Here is a 14,875-nt window from a genome sequence, read left to right as displayed (position 1 = left end):
TTTGATGGGCTACTTGTGTATTTTGAGTGATAGAAAAAGAATACCCCTGCAGTGTTATTGATACTCATGCAACAGGCCAGGTCTCTGGATCAAGTATTGGTAAGGCCAGATGAATTAAGAGTACTAGTCCTAGCTTGTTCTACCTTAATGTACTGCTTCAGGGCCTTCCAATTCCCTCCCCGGAGTGGTGATAACCACCACCACAATCCTGATGAGCTAGAGAGGGCAGCTTCCCACGATATCCCAAAATTGGATTAATTCCTTTGTTGGGCATATAAGTGCTCCTGTTGTAAAAAAGTATTTCCATGAGGTGTCCATCCTGTAACCAGACAACAGAGGAGCAGCAGAAGCCTAAGGACAAAAAGACAGGTTTTTAATAGACTTGTATGGGAAGGTCTTCTCCTTCTAACAATTGCACCTGTGCCCTGATCCTTAGATGTTAATGGGGCTGCAGCTTTAGGAATTTGACCTAGTTATGCACAGCATACATGTTGGCCAGGGGAGGCAGCCCTGTCAGGCATGAAGAGATGGGCTGGGAGTAGGATATGCCAGTAGATTTTTACTTTATCCCCTTTTCTTTTTTTTTTTTTTTGTCTTTTTGCTATTTCTTTGGGCCGCTCCAGTGGCATATGGAGGTTCCCAGGCTAGGGGTTGAATCGGAGCTGTAGCCGCCAGCCTACGCCAGAGCCACAGCAACGCGGGATCCGAGCTGCGTCCGCAACCTACACCACGGCTCACGGCAACACCGGATCCTTAACCCACTGAGCAAGGGCAGGGACTGAACCTGCAACCTCATGGTTCCTAGTCAGATTCGTTAACCACTGCGCCACGACGGGAACTCCTTTTACCCCCTTTTCAATGGCACGTGTTCCATTCCAGGAAGAGTATGTTTCAGTAGGTCCAGCTTGCAGCAGGACTACAGGATCCTGGTGGAGACTGTGTAGTTCCACCTCATCCAGAGGTGTGAAGTAATTCACCCATCCCAATGGGACATCCCATTGCCAATTCAAGTAGATAATGTCTTTTCCAGGCATGATGGGGCTCGGTGTTCCCAGCAGCACAGAAGAATCGAGGCAATGTCTGTCTTCTAAGACTTCCAACTTTTATGGTGTTGGGTATCTTTGCAAGGGTCTCTGATCCGGCATAGGGGCAATAGGGCCTACAAGTTGATCATTCAAATGTATGAAAGCCTGAGGTAATACTTCAGTCCACCAAGCCAAGATGGTTTTACCTATTAGTAATTTAATCTGCTGTTTGGCTATTTCATTTTTCCTTTCTATCAAAACACACTGCTTGCAGGTTATAGAAGAGATGGAACCTATGTTCAATGTCATAGTCTTCTGTCTAGTCCTGCATATCATGACCTTTGAAATGTAACTATTCCGCCAGAGTATGCACACATGGTGCCCACTTGTTTCTCTTTATTGAAGTATAGTTTCTTTACAATATTATTAAACCAACTAAGATTCTTAAATTTGGTCAGTCTACTACAGTATCACTAACAATTCCCACACCACAACTCTTCTGAGTAAAACACGAGCAGAGATTGGATAAAACCATGATATCTAACTTGCTTGTTTCCTTTAATGTATAGAAATAGAGTAGATGCAGAACAGACATGGAAGAAATGAGCAGGTACCTTCTCTACACAAAGTCACTCATAGGTATGACATAGTGTGATCCATAGTGACTTTAGAGGTAACTGAGAACTGAACACTACACAGCAATACAGATGAAGTGCTGTTATGCGCCATCACATAGATTAATTTCAACACACATAAATAGGGCAAAAGAATCTAGACCAATGACAAGTCATGGCTTCATTTTGCCTATTTTCTGATCTTTAAATGGGCTAAGTTACAACACATCACAGAGGTTCTGTGAAGATCAAGTCGTCCCTGGCACATAGAAAGCAGGAAATACATGTTCATTGTCACCAAAATAATTAATATTGTGACTATATGAGGTGTTGGTGTTTATAATCCAGTAGAAAAGATAAAATGAGTGATGGGCAGAACTGCTATATGCCCTGTTTTTCTAAACTGTGACAATAGGGATACCAATATCCACCTCATATATTTTGAGAATTAGAGATTATTCCTTAAAATATAAATTCCACAAAATCAGGGATTTTTGTCTGTCTTGTTTACTCTTACACTTTTTTATTTATTTATTTATTTTCTTAATGGCTGAACCTGTGGTATATGAAAGTTCACAGGCCAGGAATCAAACCTGAACGGCAGCAGCAATGCTGGATCCTTAACCCACTGCATGGGGCCAATATCAAACTCATGCCTCAGCAGTGACCCCAGCTGCCACAAAGACATCACTGGATCCTTAACCCACTGTGCCACAGCGGGAACTCCGGAACTCCACACCTATACTTTTTGATTAGGTGTTTGGTAAGTATTTGCTCAAGGAATGAACAATGCATACAAAACAGCCAGACAATTGGAGTTCCTGTTGTGGCTCACTGGTTAGAGAACCTGACTAGCATCCATGAGGATTTGGGTTCCATCCCTGGCCTCGAGCAGCAGGTTAAGGATCCAGTACGCTGTGGTGTAGGTCACAGACTACACCACCCAGATCCTGCGTTGCTGTGGCTCTGGCAATAGGCCGGCTGCAACAGCTCCAATTGGACCCCTAGCCTGGGAACCTCCATATGCCATGGGTGCGGCTCTAAAAAGACAAAAGAGACCAAAAAAAAAGAAAAAAAATTTTAGGCAATGCCTCATACATGGTAAACACAAATGGCTTAGCTACTATGAAGGCATTTAATATGTAATATGATAATAAAGATAAATTACTGATATGAAGTAGAAAATAATGAATCGAAATAACTACCAAAAACCAAACTATGAAATTCCTGGTAGGAATGATTATTTCTACCTCAAAGGACCTGTGCAACAACAGAAACCTGGTTAAACAAATTATGGTATATTCATGCAATGGAATACTATGAAAAAAGTCAAGAAAGTAAAAGAAATGCTGCTACACATGATCACATGGGCGAATCTCATAACCATAATGGTGAGCAAAAGAAATTAGACCCAAGGGAGCATATACTGTATGATTTAGGTGTATATGACATTCAAAAACTAGGTCGCTGAATGTTGAATGTTTTATGGCACTGAATGTTGAATGGTTTATTAGGATACTTGCTTTGGGAAAGAGGACAAGTGCAGGTTTGGATGGACACAGGGACAGTCACAGACCTGGTAATGTTTTAATGTCTTGAGCCGGGTAGTGGTTTTATAATGATCATTCATTCTGTATGTATATTTGTATTAGTCAGCCTTGTTTCTGCTATAATAACAAGTAACACCAGCATCTCACTGGCTCACAACAGCAAAAGGTTTTTGTTTCTTGCTCCCATTCCATGAAATCTATGGTCTACTGGGTTTATTTAGGCTTAGCTCAGCTTGGTTTCATTCCAGGAGTCTTCTCTTCTTAGACCCAGACTAAAAAACTGGCCACTATGTGGGGTATTTTTTTTTTCTTTTTTCATATGGCAGGGTTCAGAAACTCAAGGGTGATTAAGACAAACTGTGCTATATTAAGATCTTTGGCTCAGATAAGAGTATACAGATTGCTCAAAACTTTGTTTCTGATCTTATTGTTCTGGTCATCTCCTCATGCCATAAGCCATGCTCAGAGTTTCCGAGACATAGACTATTTGAAGACTTTTTTTTATTTTGCAATATTTATCAAGCTTCAGTGGCAATAAACCCTTGGTCTCTTTACTCAGAGAGCTATATTCTTCAGCCGAAAGCATTATTTTACAGATGTAATTGAAATCCCAAGTCAGTTGATTCTGAATCAGTCAAAACAGAGATTATCCGGGGGAGGTAAGGATATTATTTGGAATAGGACCCTCCCTAAGATAAGAAAGCTTCTTCTTTTGGCCTTGAAGAAGTAAGCTGTATGTCTTCAGAGAGCGTGGGAAACAACCATGTGGCAAGGAACTGCCAGCAGCCTCGCGGATCTGAAATAGCTCCAAGTGACCATCAGGAAAGGAGGGAAACCTCACTCCTACAACTGCAAGGAACTGCAATCACATGCTTGGAAGAGAATCCCAAGATCCAGAAAGGAATGTAGCCAGGCTGACACTGTGATTGCAGCCTGGCAGAGGACCCAGTGAAGCAATGCCTGAACTCCTGACCCACAGACACTATGAGATGTACCAAAAAAAAAAAAAAGTCCCATCATGACTCAGGGGAAAGGAATATGACTAGCATCCATGAGGACGCAGGTTCGATCCCTGACCTCACTCAGTGGGTTAAGGATCTGGTGTTGCCATGAGCTGTGGTGTAGGTCAGAGATGAGGCTTGGATCTGGGGTTGCTATGGTCGTGGCATAGGCTGGCAGCTGCAGCTCGGATTCAACCCCTAGCCTGGGAATCTCCATATGCCACAAGTGGTGCTTTGAAAAAAATAATAATAAGGTTGCTGTTTCAAGCTGATAGATTTGTAGTGACTTGTTTTACTGCAGTAGAAAAAAAGAATAGACCTTGCATTCCATAATTTTTGCATGGCCTCACACAGGCCCTGTTAGTCTTCAGATCGTCTAGTGCAGTGGTTCTCAAATTTCAGTGTTCCTTGAAATCAACTAAAGGACTGTTAGAACAAAGACTGCGGAACCCCAACCTTAGAGATTCTTTTATTTATTTATTTATCTAAATTTTTTACAGTCGCACCTATGGCATATGGAAATTTCCAGGCTAGGGTAAAATTGGAGCTACAGAGGCTGTGCTTGGTAACACCAGATCCAAGCCGCATCTGCGACCTACGCTTATGGCAATACAAGATGAGTAACCCACTGAGCTAGGCCAGGGATGGAACCCATATCCTCACTATGTCGGGTTCTTAACCCACTGAGCCACAACGGGAACTCCAGAGATTCTAATTCAGTAGTTACAGAGTGAGGTCCACAATTGTGTGACTCTAACGACATCCGTGGTGACGCCAGCGCTTTTGGTCTAGAAACCCTGCTTGGAGCATCCCAGGCCTCCCATGACTACACTACTTCTATGCACTTTGCATGTCCTGAGTAGCAAAATAACATGAGAACATAAGCATCTGGTTGAAGCAAATGGTTGGCTTCCTTTCATATTAGAGGAATTTGTAAAAGAAAAAGAGAGAGAGAGGAAGATCTTACTAAATAATGTTCATTAACCTTAACGCCTGATTTTCGTTAAACTGTCTGATACTTATTACTCCTGGGGCAGGTGAGCAAATGCTTATTTCCAGAGATGCACTAATACATTACTTTTCTCATATGATAATTTACACTCCTGTTTCTCTATAGTAATTTCAAGAGTGGGCTGATTCATAGCCGAAATTGTTAGAATGCCATAAACCAATATTTACACTTGAAATTGTTAAAATGCCATAAACCAATATTTACACTTGAAATTGTTAAAATGCCATATTTGATACACTAAGAGGGCTCAATAAATTTAAAGTGAACTGCTAATTATGGATTAAGTTCATAATATCCCTGTTGTCACTACCTAAACAATTTAATACACACATTTTTTAAAAGAATTACAACTACTCATAATAATATCATCGGGGAGCCCCGAATGTGCTATTCATCTGTTCTAGTATTAAGTTTCATAGCTGGACCAATACACCATGGATCTAAAAGACACTATACACATCAAGAAACATAGACTTTTTACGTTTGATGTTCCAACTTGTTTAAATGTAAAAATCACCACCTTTTGTCTTCATTTTCTATAAAGGACTTTTTTCTTTCTTTTTTTATTTTGACAGAAGTTCCTCTTTCTATGCTAGCAGCTTCCAGGTAACTGTGGCATGGGAAGAACTACATCATTTAATGAACAGTCATAACAGAGAGATATTTATAACATTTTTCATGTCATTGCTCCTGTGCCCTTCCCAACACACACTCTGAGAATTGTAATTAATTCTTGAAATCCTAAAGGAACTACCTTCAATTCTTATACTGGGCTTTAAAATACATTTTTAAACAACAGACCTCCAAATTAAAGAGGAAAAGATATTAGAAATAAGTATCTGTGGGAAGAAATCACATAGAATCCAAGATAAAATAATACAGGAAAGAAAGTTGAGAGTTAAAAGCGGTATTGTTGGAGTTCCTATGACAGCTCAGTGGTAACGAAACCGACTAGGATCCATGAGGATGCAGGTTTGATCCCTGGCCTTGCTCATTGGGTTAAACATCCAACGTTGCCATGAGCTGCAGTATAGGTCGAAGATGCGGCTTGGATCCCTAGTTGCTGTGGCTGTGGTGCAGGCCTACACAGCTCCAATTCGACCCCTCACCTGGGAAGTTCCATATGGCCTGGGTGCGGCCATGAAAAAGAAAAAAAAAAAAAATGGCATAATAATGTAGCACCCATGCCATATGGAAGTTCCCAGGCCAGGGATCTAATCCAAGCCACAGCCGTGACCTAAACCATAGTTGTGGTAATGCTGGATCCTTAACCAGCTGTGCCACAGCAGAAACTCCATATTATACAATTTTAATACATATTTGCTTATACACATTTGTATTCTACTATTTGCTTAAGTTAAAAAAAAAAGAAAGAAAGAAAAATAGACACTATAACATTAACACAAAAGTATAAGCTCCTTGGGGTAAGGATTTTTGTCTTTGTTTATTGACTGATCCTCTGTTTCTCAAATACTTAGTGCAGAGTAGAAGTCCAGAATGTTTGTTGAATGAATGAATGGTTGGATAAGTGCATGAATGTGTGTGATGCAAAAACTAACCATGGTTCTTCCAGTCATGCAAAACACATATGTTATCCTGTGTGTATTCAAGCCTGCCAATCTGGAATATGGAAATGGTTCAGATTCTAGCACAATGTGCTAAAATCTCAATATTAAAGAGAAAAAAAAAAATCTAGGTGTTGAAACATCCATCGTCTGGCATAGAAAAGCCACCTATCTAAATAGCTCTGGTACAATGGGATAAGCAAAAAAAGAGTCACATATAAGGAGTGCAGGGCCCGAGACTGGTTGAAAAAGCTACTAAAAAATGGTAACATCTAAAAAATAAATAAATAAAAAATGATAACATCTAAGCACTATCCAAAAAGATGAGTGAGAGGACAAGGGAGTATCACATCCAAAGCCAAGGTACAAAAATGTCAAAGTTCACAGTGCTTTTAGAGAATAGTAAGTTGTGGATTTCAAACTTTTAACTGTAACCTGTAGCAAGAAATACACATATAGTACATTTAAGTGAAACAAAACACATATAGTACATTTAACTGAAACAAGTTTCATGAAATAATACTCACCTTTACTCATTCGATGTACCTGGATTTTTTTTTTATTTTTTATTATTAATATTATTATTATTGGTAATGTTGGTGAAGCCATATTAAATCAATTTCAAGATCCATTTGTTTGAAAAACATTGGGTTTGCACATTTAATAGATGTGGCGAGTAAACCACTGATAGGAAAATACAAAGAACGCTCCTCCAGCACAGCTCCAATTCTTCTCCCATCCAGGTGTTTTGCTGCTGAGCTGCAATGTTAAGGGAAAGACTATGATATGGTCCCTTTTTTTACTTAAAACAACTTAGTGTGGTAGAAAAGGGTAAAGGAATCTCTGTATGTATCAAGCCAGAGGGCAGGAAGGGAGAGTGCCACAGGTCATTTTGTCTCTAATCTAGGCATAATATTTTGCCCTTACCAATATTCTATCTAAAAAGGTTAAGAGAGTTTGGAAATGAAATAATTTCTCATCTGGGAGCACCCTAAATTAGATCTATATCTGAATTTATCTCAGAGTTCAAAAGAGTCAAATTGCCATACTGAACTACAAAAAGCAAAACTCTCATCTTCTCCAAATGATCATTTGTTTCCACAACAGCCTTCACTGAAGGCTATTAAACACTCTGTACATGCCAGGTTCTGTTCTGGTGCTAGGAACTACAATAGTGGGGAAACAAAAGTCCAGATCTATTTTACGGAAAACAAATAGACAAGTAAATTAAACACATCCAGCTAATCATAAAGGATATGAAGGAAATAAACAGTGTCTTGGGTTAGAAAGTAGTATTTAAAGTAGCCAGAGGACAACTTTCTTAGGAGGTAATATTTAAGTTGAGACCTGACAGACAACAAGGAGCCACTGAAGTGACGGGCTAAGAAAAATAGTTTTCGGGACCCTAGAAGAGCATAAGTGAAGACTTAAGACAGGAGAAGGGTGTGTTATTCAAGACCAGTATATTTTGAGCCCAATGAGGAACTGGGGAGAGGAGCATGAGATAAGATGGAAAGTTACTGCAACTTATGGGACTGTTTCAGTCACTGGAATAAGAACTTGAAGATTGATATGACATGATCTAATTTAGATTTTTAAAAGCTCATTCGTATAGCTCTGCGGAGAAGAGGGTATGGCTAGAAGCTGAGAAATCTTTTAAAAAACTGATTTACACACAAGCAAAGATGGAAAAATTAAGACTTGGGTGTAGGTAGTGGAGGAGAAAAGATGGACTCATTTACTTTGAAAGCTTTATTCATAATTTTCTTAAATGAGACCATGAATAAGTGAGCTGGAAAATTAGGTAGAGGAGTGAATGCATTTAAAAGAGGAAGGAAAAGATTTTGAGGAGGAAAAGGATGGGAGAAGTATACACTAAGTAACAGCCAGAAGTAATATATTAGTCAATATTTCCAACTCTAATTCCATGTCCTGCTCTGGGCCTCTATTTTCTTAAAAGGAAGATAGTAAACTGGGCAGAGAGGAAATGGTCTGAGGATTTTTAGCCTTAAGTAGTTGAAGACAGGCCACTAGGAAAAAAAAACAAAAAACAAAAAACCCGGTAACTTACCCAATGAAAATAATGAAGCCAAATTTTTAACTAAGATCATTTCCCTGAGAAACAGTTTTCCCTCTGGCTGCACAAATTCCCTGGGTAGCTTTTAAAATTATATGCACAGGCTCCACTGGCTTGGTTCTGATTTAATTAGTTTGAGGTGGGACACAGGCATTGGTATTTTTTAAAAGCTCCACAGAGGATTCTAATGAGCAGCCAGGGTTGAGAGCCCAGAGTTAGAAGGATAGCTGAAGATGTCAGGTCAATAAGCCTATTTCATTCAAATGACAGATGAACCCAGAGAATAGAGTGAAGAATTTTCCCCCTGAGAAGGAATACAGACCCACTGGTTACACAGACATAGTTTGAGACTACAACAAAACAAAAGTCAAGTTTCTGCAGATTTTTTTTTTTTTTAAGATGGGAAAATTTTTTTTTTTCTCACCTTACTACGTTTAGAACACAGACACCCATGTAGGCATCACCTGTATTTTAAACTGTATTGTATTTCCACTATGAACAACCAAGAGAGAAGAGATTAACACCTGACAGTTGACTGAAAGGAAATGGAAAAGGAAGAGGGGAGGACTAATTTTGTCCAAACAAGGAGACGCACAGGAAAAACTGAGTTGCAGCAGAAAGATGATCACAAGGGATGAAAGACTCCATTACTTGATTATCACAATACACCTAGCAGTGAGTTTCACTGCAGCCTTTCAACTGCTCCTTAGCCTAAACCTTTCCAGTATTTAACTCTCGAATGAGCCACAGAATTACCAGAGCAGGACGAAGCGCCAAGCAACTATTGTCCAGTAATAGAGACGAGAAACTTAACTTTTCAACTGCATTGAAGATTCTTTGTTGCTGGTGGGTGAAAGGGTAATGGAAGGCAAGAGTAGTTCTATAATTTGCCCTAATCGTTCCATTAATTTGTGGTCTCACTGGAATCCGAACCAGGGTTTTACAGTGAGGTTTTTACTTTGTTCCATTTACACCCTCTTTGCATTCTAGAAACTCCACTGAAAACCGAGACGAAAAACATGTAGTGCAATTCCTAAATCTCTACGTTTGGAGAGCTTTGGGAACTGCGACGGGTGAGGCGGTAACGTGTGAACGGTGCCGCCCAAATAACTCTGTGTAATAAAAAATCTGGGAGTTGAGCAGACATGACAAAACATGGATTTTTAGTTTTAAGTGGGCGTGTCCTCTTCGGGAAGTGAATGAAAGAAAAGACAATCGAGGCTCTAAGGAGGAGGAATGTACAGAATCACAGAAAGTGGGCGCAGGGGATGAGAGAGGGTCTCCAGGACGCCAAAGACGCAAGTAAAATAGTAGAGTGCACCTCGTAGGCAGCGGGCGGGAACTCGCCGGCACTGCAGGTAGCGGTGGGCAGAGCGCGCGCGTACTACAAGTACCAGAAGCCCTTGCTTCCCGGAGCCCGCGCCGCGTCGCGCAACGCCTGCCGGGAGCCGGCCGGAGCCTCCAAGATGTCGCAGCCCAAGAAAAGAAAGCTTGAGTCGGGGGGCGGCGGCGAAGGAGGGGAGGGAACTGAAGAGGAAGATGGCGGAGAGCAGGAGGCGGCTCTGCCGCGACCCCGGAGGACTAGGCGGGAGCGGGACCAGCTATACTACGAGTGCTACTCGGACGTGTCGGTCCACGAGGAGATGATTGCCGACCGCGTCCGCACCGATGCCTACCGCCTGGGCATCCTGCGGAACTGGGCAGCGCTGCGGGGCAAGACCGTGCTGGACGTGGGCGCGGGCACCGGCATTCTCAGCATCTTCTGTGCCCAGGCCGGGGCCCGACGCGTGTACGCGGTGGAGGCCAGCGACATCTGGCAACAGGCCCGGGAGGTGGTGCGGCTCAACGGGCTGGAGGACCGCGTGCATATTCTGCCGGGACCGGTGGAGACAGTGGAGTTGCCTGAGCAGGTGGATGCCATCGTGAGCGAGTGGATGGGCTACGGACTCCTGCACGAGTCTATGCTGAGCTCTGTGCTCCACGCGCGGACCAAGTGGCTGAAGGAGGGCGGTCTTCTTCTGCCGGCTTCCGCCGAGCTCTTCGTGGCGCCCATTTGCGACCAGATGCTGGAGTTGCGTCTAAGCTTCTGGAGCCAGATGAAGCAGCTCTACGGGGTGGACATGAGCTGTCTGGAGAGCTTCGCCACGCGCTGCCTCATGGGCCACTCAGAAATCGTGGTGCAAGGCCTGTCTGGCGAGGATGTGCTGGCCCGGCCGCAGTGCTTTGCTCAGTTGGACCTGGCCCGCGCGGGTCTGGAGCAGGAGCTGGAGGCAGGGGTGGGCGGGCGCTTCCGCTTCAGCAGCTATGGCTCGGCTCACATGCACGGCTTTGCCATCTGGTTCCAGGTGACCTTCCCCAGTGGGGACTTGGAGAAACCCCTGGTGCTGTCCACCTCGCCTTTTCACCCGGTCACGCACTGGAAGCAGGCACTCCTCTACCTGAACGAGCCCGTGCAAGTGGAGCAAGATACGGACGTTTCCGGAGAGATTACGCTCCTGCCCTCCCAGGACAACCACCGTCACCTGCGCGTGCTGCTGCGCTACAAAGTGGGCGACCAGGAGGAAAAGACCAAAGACTTTGCCATGGAGGACTGAGCGTGGCCTTTTCTCCCAGCTACCTTCCGAGGCGGCCAGACCTGCGCGGTAGAGGCGGAGGGGGGTCGGAGGAGAAAGGCAGATCTCTCCTGCAAGTAGGGGGCATTATCTTCTGTCTCCCTTTTCCCTCAGGGCTCCTGGGGAGGGAGAGTGACTTCCATCTCCCTTCCAGGAGATTCTTCTGGCGATATTTATTAAAAAGTGATCCCAATCCCCCGCAACCACCGAAACAGCCTGTAATCCTTAAAAACACGTGGTACCAAGCACTTGTATTTCTTTTTTCGTTTGTTTCATGCAGAGAGACTGTCAGTTTATGAAGGCTCCATGCACATCCCTGACACCTCACACCCTAAGTCTGAGCCAAGGAGAGTGTAAAGGGGTTTGTAATTATACGCCATGAATTTCCAATAATCTCTCCAGAGCCATATTCTCTCATTTTCTGAATTCCCGCCCTCCCCAGGTGCCTCTAGGCTACAGTATTTCTTCCTTATTGTTTTTGAAATAAATTTTACTCCTAGTGACATGGGGGAGGAAAATGAGGACAAAGTTTGAGTGACACAACTTCCTTAGGGTGCTAAAGTTGCTGAGCACATTACTCCATTAAGTGAAGTAAACTTCATACATAATTGTACAGCATACCTAAGAAATCTAGGGGTACCTTTAAGTGGTCTGGATTTTTTTTTTTTCTCATCTTTAAGATTTAACCAAGAAAATGTTTCATGTATGTTCCATAACGAAAGTCTTTATTTCTTTAAAACACGCTAACAGAGGAGGTGTCTTCGAACCTGACCCGAGGGCTTTTTTATCACCATGGGTGAACTATTTAAGTTGATTAAATTATGGAATATGTTTTCCCAGATAGAAAATTAAAACTCCTTCATTTCAAGGGATCATGTGATTTGGCCTACTTACCTCAAGTGGAAATTTCTTTTTTAGTGTTTTTTCTTTTTAGCTCAGCTAAATGTGAAAGTTGTAAATTTAGGAAAACTGTTTGTAATGCGAGTGTGAGTCATGTTATCAGATTTATTTTCCTGATGTTTCCCTGCTCATCCCTGTGGCAAATAAAGCATTGGCATTCTCTCTATTTTTAAAGATGAAGTAAGAAGTCTTGTGTACTGTTTGAGTTACAGATTTTGCCTTTTTAGTATTGTTCTTAAAAAAAAAAAAGGTGTCACAGCCCCTACAGAGTAATTCAACTATGTTTGATGTGTGGTTTCTTCCTATTAGGAATCTGTGTGCTAATAGGAAACAGGTGTGAAAAACTGGTCTTCTACAGTATTCTAACAGTTCCGTTTACCAAAACGCAGTTTTCTCCTTTAGTCTTTGCTTATTAAAAAAACTTGTGTTATAAGTAATTTGCTAAAATTGGGTATTCAGAAACACATGAGATGTGTTATTATGAGGGGAAACATACATGTAAAAACTCATTGACTTTACAGAGATCCTTGAATAGCAAGTAATACATTTATAGTTGTCACCATGGTGATGTTAAGATAGCCTGTGTAAACAGCAAGCTAGGCCTGGTATAAGCTAGAGGTATAAATTAACTCCTTATGTTAGGGTCCACCATGTTTTAGGTTGAACATTTATTTAGCATTTTAGTGTACAGTTTTGAGTAGATTTCTAGAGTTGTTTTAAGTTCCTATAACAATCCCTTTGCTGTATGGATACATGAAAGCATTCTTTGAAATCCCATTTTTATTTGTGTTTTACACATATACCCGTGTTATACAGTTCTCATTACCAGTATAAGCACACAAAGGGAACTCCAGTTGAAACTTGGGGTAACTATAGGAGGAAAAGGTAAGTGTTTCATAATTAGAATTAAAATTCTTATTGGTACTATTCCCAGAAGTGAGACGAATTGTCCAAAAAACAGCTTAAGCATTTAATCAAGAGGTACGATAGCATAGTGGTTAAAAGCTTGGACTCTGGAGCCAGAGAACATGCTGGAATCAAGGCTCCACCACTTTAACTGTGTAACTATAGGCTAACTCCTTAACCTCTGTTTTTTCTCCACTGCTCTCATGTAGACGGGATAACTGTCATACCTGCTCCATAGATAAACACGTAGCGCCTGGTACATGATACAATCTCAGTAACTTCTACCTGTTGTAATTATGGGAAATATGCAAACCTGGAGCAGTTGGACATATAGAAAATGTGCTAGTGAATAAACAGTCAACATTTTGATTTTTTTACAGGTACTTGTTTGACAGTGTCAGCATGGCTTATATGACGAGCAATGTATGATCCTGGAACCAGATGATCCAAAGGAAGCCCAAGCCCTTTGAAGTGAGGATACTTCCAGAAGGATGAGTTTGTGAGATGCACCAGCATCCAGGCACTGTCCAAGCTCCGTTTGAACTGATACTGATCCTTTAGGGCCATCTGGGCCACAGGAAGGAACTAACAGCCCTAAGGAGAGAAAAACATGGTGAAGTTCTACCTGCTTTATTCAAACGGCTTTATTTAGCACTGTGAAACTTTCCAAATACTTCCATTAACTCACTGGAAAACAGACATTTTATTGAGGATACAATATCACAGTCATTGTGATAAGCACTTAGGATACAAACCAATAAAACATAGTTTCTCCCTCCAAATAGCTGTGTTCACAGGACCAACCAGAAAGTGAAATAAATAAACAATAATGGGCAAAAGACTGGTGGTGTAGGTGGGGGGGGGCATGTAATTATCTTCCCTTTACCTAGAAGGAAGAGGGTTACATAGATTGTAATGGATTTGCCTAAGGTTACAGAGCTAGTTGTTGACAACTGAACACAGGTCTTTCAATTCCTAACCCCAAATAACCCCTTAGTTTAAGGAAGTTTCCTTGGAGATCTGTCTCATAGGCATCATAGAGCCACCTTCAATATATGTGGTCTTCAGGCTGACAGATATTAGGTACTCATGAAGCTTTCCCTGTTCCCATTTTCCTAACAGCTAATCAAATGTGACACTTTGTGAGGCCCCCAAGAAACTGAATCCTCAACACAGCAGAGGTAGACAAACTGCCATTCTGCTTGCTGCCAGGTAAGAGCAGAGAAACAGTCGACCTGGTGGTTATTCACATACTGATGTAATAAACACCAACAGTTAAGCTCTATGTAAAATAATCAGAAAATCCTACTCTCAAAAAACTGGAGTACAGTAGAGGGATAGAAGTACCTACACCAATAATTTGCATTCATTCTTTAGCCTGAAAAGCTTTCATTCCAACTAAATCTTAGCCCTGCTGAAGCAAGGATGAGAAGCCACCCTTCCTAACAATTCCATTCTTAAGATTTTGCCCAAGTGTGAAAATGTTCCTTATCATAACATAGATTATGAACTCCTCAGAGAAAAATTTATTTTATGGTGTTAGTTCTAAAAATAAACCTATGTCCTTTATAGAGCTTGTTTGTTTTAGCTAATAGACACAATGTATTAGGTAG

General features: G+C 41.8%; 1 protein-coding gene across 1 annotated transcript; it reads left to right on the top strand.

Annotated features, from left to right (window-relative positions):
* The first annotated feature begins 10,271 nt into the window (after positions 1 to 10,271).
* Positions 10,272 to 12,518, top strand: PRMT6 (protein arginine methyltransferase 6). The gene has a single exon (XM_047785163.1). It carries the CDS (start codon positions 10,311 to 10,313, stop codon positions 11,436 to 11,438), a length of 1,128 nt encoding a protein of 375 aa, XP_047641119.1. The 5' UTR covers positions 10,272 to 10,310; the 3' UTR covers positions 11,439 to 12,518.
* Positions 12,519 to 14,875: the final 2,357 nt, after the last annotated feature.

This window comes from Phacochoerus africanus, chromosome 6 (assembly GCF_016906955.1).
Source record: "Phacochoerus africanus isolate WHEZ1 chromosome 6, ROS_Pafr_v1, whole genome shotgun sequence".
NCBI lineage: Eukaryota > Metazoa > Chordata > Mammalia > Artiodactyla > Suidae > Phacochoerus > Phacochoerus africanus.
Note: the sequence above shows the minus strand (reverse complement) of the source record. Positions and strands in the feature narration are given on the sequence as shown.

What these genes read in the sequence shown, in the direction of transcription:
- PRMT6 (XM_047785163.1), top strand. Translation starts at nt 10,311, where the DNA reads ATGTCGCAGCCCAAGAAAAGAAAGCTTGAGTCGGGGGGCGGCGGCGAA.